The 5,142-nt window shown below is 65.2% G+C and overlaps 2 protein-coding genes across 2 annotated transcripts; one reads left to right on the top strand and one right to left on the bottom strand.

Annotated features, from left to right (window-relative positions):
- The first annotated feature begins 448 nt into the window (after positions 1–448).
- AMSG_01021 (STE/STE11 protein kinase) lies at positions 449–3,283 on the top strand. The gene has a single exon (XM_013906744.1). The coding sequence runs from the start codon at positions 457–459 to the stop codon at positions 2,977–2,979; it is 2,523 nt and encodes an 840-aa protein (XP_013762198.1). The 5' UTR covers positions 449–456; the 3' UTR covers positions 2,980–3,283.
- Positions 2,871–5,020, bottom strand: AMSG_01020 (NHL repeat containing protein; the record flags this gene model as incomplete). Its single annotated transcript, XM_013906743.1, has 1 exon — positions 2,871–5,020. The coding sequence occupies one exon, from the start codon at positions 5,018–5,020 to the stop codon at positions 2,990–2,992; it is 2,031 nt and encodes a 676-aa protein (XP_013762197.1). The 3' UTR covers positions 2,871–2,989.
- Between the last annotated feature and the right edge of the window lie 122 nt (positions 5,021–5,142).

Here is a 5,142-nt window from a genome sequence, read left to right as displayed (position 1 = left end):
CTCCTCCTCCTCCTCTCCTCTCCTCTCCCGCCCCCCCCCCCCCCCCCTCTCCCCCCTTCAAACTACCATTCTTCCAACAATCACAGTGGTCTGTGATGATGTGATTGACCTGCTCGCTGTTGATTGATTGGGACCCCCCCCCCCCCTCTCCCCCCTTCAAACTACCATTCTTCCAACAATCACAGTGGTCTGTGATGATGTGATTGACCTGCTCGCTGTTGATTGATTGGACCCCCCCCTCCCCTCCCTCCCCCCCCCCCATTCTGTTGTTTGTCAATGTGGCACGAGTGAACCCACGCTCGGGCACCACACGCCACACGCCCGAGTGACACCTCCACCCGCACACCTCCCTTGCCTGCCCCTCACGCACGGGCACCCCTCCCCTCCCTCCTCCCCCTCCCCCTCCCCCCACCCCCTACCTCCCCCCGGAATCTACAACTACTCCTTCTCCTGCGCATGGGCTGTGGGGCCTCGCAGGAGGCAAAGAGCCTCGACGACGAGGCCGACAAGAAGGCCATGTTCAATGGCGTCGACGGAGGGAAGAAGAAGCGTCGTCGTCGTCGCCAAGCACGCTCTGCAAGGACAGGTTCCGTTGCGCCGGAGACCGACACGACGGATATGGCAATGTCAGGCACTGGAGGAGCGTCGCCGGGAAGATTACGCACATCTGCGCTCTCGCGGAGAACAGACAAGCCGAGCCGGTCGAGCGGAACAACAGGCTCGCGCTCATCGCGTCCACAGACCAACTCACAGGGCGGACGGAGCCAAGGTGGCGGCGGATCGAGTAGGCGCGTGCCGCGGAGAACGCGTTCGAGGCGTTCCCGTGCAAATGAGCCAGGCGCTCCGGACGCGCCGGCTACTCCGACCAGGCACCGATCGTCGGCGGCGTCGCGGAAGCGGCGTGGCGGGAACGGTGGCGCTAGCGGCACGAGTGGAAGGAGCAGAGGACGCGTCAGTGGAGGAAGCAGCTCGCGCAAGACTCCCGACCTCGATCCCAGTGCCGATCCATCCGAGTGGGTGCTCACCGAGGACGGCACATTTGTCCACAAGTCGGTGATGGGGAATAACTCGAGCGTGAGGGTGCGCAACACGACTGCGGTCTCGCCGGCACTGCTGCCGCCGGACCTTCCATCACCGCCAGCACACACTGCGGTCGGCCTCATCTCTGGAACGGAGCAGTTCCCAATGCGCCCGTCGACGGCGCTGTCGGGAGCGAGCACCTCGCCGCGGCGGAGAACAGGTGGCTTGCCTGCGCGGGCGTCGTCAGTCAAAGTCTCTGGCTACGGCGGACGGCAGACCCCTGGGCCTCATCCGCTTGGCGACGACGGTGTCGAGACGAGCGAGTCGGCATCCGCGACGGCGACGACGGTAACCGCTTCGGTCTCGGTTTCGATCTCGGCCTCGCGGTCGGCGTCTGTCTCGCCGAATCCGCCGGGCTCACGGGCTGGGCTGGCGTCGCCACTCGACGGCGCGGGCATGCCTGCATCAGAGACGCGCCGCGGCGGGCCGACTACCGGCGATCAGTCGCCGTCGACAGGCCCGTCGAAAGAGCCGGAGCTCGCCTCGTTTCTACTACTGGACAAGAACGACTTTGACTCGGCCGAGCTCTCGCTCTTTGCTTCGGTCAACAACGGCGACGATGGCGGGGATGATGGTGGCGGCGGCATCGGCGGCGGCGGCAAGCGGCTGGTCTCGAGCGAGTTGCCACTGGGGCGCTCGACCGAGTCTATCATTCGGCGGACCGGGCCGATCCGCTGGGAACGCGGCGCCATACTCGGCATGGGCGGCTTTGGCAAGGTGTATCTCGGGACTGACCTCGACTCGGGCAAGCTCATGGCAGTCAAGACCATCGAAATTGGGTCGGCAGTCTCGATGAAGGACTCGCGGGTCAAGGCCGAGATCGAGCTGGTGGAGAACGAGATCTCCGTCCTCCAGTTTCTCGAGCACCGCAACATTGTGCGGTACATCGGCACAGCGCGGATGGAGGACGCCGGCTCGGCGATCAACGCCGTGCCGGGCCTCCTCATTTTTATGGAGTACGTCTCCGGCGGCTCGCTTGCAGCGCTTGTCCGTCGCAACGGAGCACTCGACGAGTCAATTGCTCGCGCATACGTATACCAGATTCTCAATGGGCTCAAGTACTTGCATGAGAAGAAAATTGCCCACCGTGACATCAAGCCGGGCAACATTCTCATCTCGCCAGCGCCGTTTGGCGGCTTTTGCAAGTCTACGCTTAAGATTGCCGACTTTGGTGCGTCGAAGAATCTCAACACGCTCATGTCAGTGACCGAGGGCGGGGTGAAGACCCTTGCCGGCACGCCGCACTTTATGGCGCCCGAAGTCGTGCTGCAGACCGGCCACGGGCGTAAGGCCGACATCTGGTCGCTCGGGTGCACGTTGGTGGAGATGCTCTCGGGCCGGCCGCCTTGGGCCGACCAGTCGCCGATGGGCGTCCTGTTTCACATCGGAACGAAAAAGTCGCCGCCGCCGTTTCCGGACGGCATCTCGCCGCTCTGCATCTCCATTCTCAACGAGATGTTCCACGCAAACCCGCGCGACCGGCCGACGGCGGCGTGGCTGATGATGCACCCATGGTTCGACGCGCTCCGCGAGGTCGCAGTCTCAGCACCGTCGTCGCCGCACCAGCCGAACTTTGGCGACGTTTCGGGTGCCATCGACCAGTCTGTCGAGCTGGCCGCTGGTGACTCGCCGCTACCTGCCATGCGGCGCAACTTGCGCGCCGCGCCGACGCGAACAGCTTCGGCGCCCGGAGCCGGCGGGGTACTCGACGCGCCGCAGCAGGTCCAGTACGAGGACGAGCGGCCGATCCGCCCGCTGCTTGACACGGTTCGGGCATACTTTGAGTCCAATGTGGCGCTCGAGGAATTTAACGAGAAGGACCGGGCCGAGATCGAGGCGTTCCTAGCTGGCGTCCGCCGCGACGCCGGCGGCGAGGAGTACGAGTACGAGTCGGGGTGACGGCAGATGGTCACGACGAGTACGAGCCCGAGTAGAGGCCCGAGGAGTCAACGTCGAACGGGCCCGATGACGAGTCGTTGTCGTCGCGAAGAACAGCCTCACCAGGAGCGACCGGGCGGGCAAACTCGGGCGCCGACGACGCAATAGCGGCGTCGAGCTCGTCGGCGCGCTGCCGGCGGCGGTTGAGCTCCTGGCTCCGCTTCTTGTCGAGCTCGACGAGGCGGGCGGTGGCAACGTTGCCGTAGCCGCCTCGGAAGTACTTGAGGCCGCAGAGGGTAAAGACGATGACAGTGCAGATGAAGAGTGAGGCGATTATGGTGAGCGAAACAATGAGCCCGAGCTCGTCGTCGTCGTCGTTGGCGATGTTGGCGCCGAGGGCGGTCGCTACGCACGACTTGGTGTTCTCAGTGCAGTCGACCGAGAGGCGGGTGGCCTGGAGGAGCGAGCGTGAGCGAACGGACCTCGCTCCGAGCGCAATGTTGATCCACCCACGCATGGGAACCGAGTTGGTGGTGTCGAGACTCCCACCCGCGGTCCACGTGAAGAGCACAATCTGGGTGCCCGGGGCCAGCTCCTCGCTCGCGCCGAGTGTGACAACGGCGGCGCCACCGGTGACCACCGAGCCGGTGACGGCTACGGCCGAGGTAGCGCGGGTGGCGTAGATGTACTCGATGATGCCGGTGGAGCGGAGTGTGAGCGAGGCCAGCGAGGCCGATCCACCGTTGATGGACAGCACGCCCTGGACAGCAAAGCCTGCTGCGCCGGTGAGACTGCCAGAGGTATCAAGCGAGAGCTTGCCCGACTGGGTCACAACCACATCCGAAGCGAAGCGGACTGTCGACGAGAGCGCGAGCGTCGATTCGGAGATGCTCACGGGGAGCTCGACCGATGAGCCCAGGTTGGCGCCCGAGCACGAGACGACCCACGCGCTGGTGTCGTCGAGGGCCTTGAACGAGCCGCACAGCTCGCGGACAATGACGACAGTCGATGGCGCGAGGAAGCGGGCGGACGTGCCGGTGCCGCCAGCAACGAGGGCGTTGTCGAGAGCGCCGCGGCTGACAACGGGCGCCGCAATGGGTGAAGGCGAGCAGGCCTCGCCGGCGCCGGCCAGCGTGGACAGGACACGGCCTGACAGAGTGGCCTTGCGGACGGTGGCCTTGCCGGCGGTGGGCGAGCAGTGTGAGTCCGACAGGTAAAGGGTGGTGTCGGTGGTCGACGAGGTGGTGTCGAGGGCCATGCCAGCGATGGCGCGGAAGCGGGCAGCATCGCCCTCGCCCGAGCCAAAGTTGGTGCCTGCGGCGGTGCCGAGGATGTTGGTGACAGTTCCGCTGAGCGAGACCGAGGAGACCGAGGTCAGGCCTGCACCTGCAACGTAGAGGAGCGAGGAGCGCGGGTCAAAGCCGATGGCAACGAGGCCTGTTCCGACGCTCGTCGCAATGGTGGTGACCTCGAGAGCCGGCAAGGTGACTGCGCGGACACGGTCGACGTCGGCGATGTAGAGGACCGAGGCGTCTGCGTTCCAGGCGAGGGCGTTGGGACCCTTGAGCTGGGCGTTGGTTCCGGTCCCGTCGGTGGTGCCCGAGATGGTAGTACCAACGAGGGTGGTGACGGCACCCGAGGCGGTGATGCGGCGGAGGAGAAAGTTGCCCGTGTCGGCGACATAGATGTCGTCGACAGAGGGATGAGCGAGAAGAGCGCGCGGAGCGTTGAACTGGGCGGCCGTGCCGAGACCGTCGGCTGTGCCGGACGAGCCAAAGGTGCCGGCGTAGGTGGAGACCTTGCCGGTTGTGGTGGAGAGTGCGTAGAGGACATGCTGCTGGATGTCTGAGAAGACAAAGCCCACATGACGAGTAAGAGTTAGCCCTGTGGGCGCACCACTGGTGGCCAGGTCGCGGACAGTGCCGTCGGCAGCAGCCACAAAGCGGAGGCCCAGCCCAGCGTCGGCCACCACAGCGGTGAGGCTCTCACCCACAGCAGGCTGACTAGCCAAGACAACAACAAAGACCAGACCGAGTGCAAGGGGCAGGGTTATGGTGAGCATGGAGGGCATGGTCAGAGTGTTGGGTTGGGGAGGTGGTGGAGGAGTGGTTCTATCTGGTGCTGGTGCTGACTCGTGCTGTGCCTGCCGAGTGGTGGAGGCGGGTTTTGGTGGTTGGGGGGGGT

Source organism: Thecamonas trahens (assembly GCF_000142905.1).
Source record: "Thecamonas trahens ATCC 50062 unplaced genomic scaffold supercont1.4, whole genome shotgun sequence".
Taxonomy (NCBI): domain Eukaryota; order Apusomonadida; family Apusomonadidae; genus Thecamonas; species Thecamonas trahens.
This window is presented reverse-complemented; position numbering and strand designations above follow the sequence as displayed.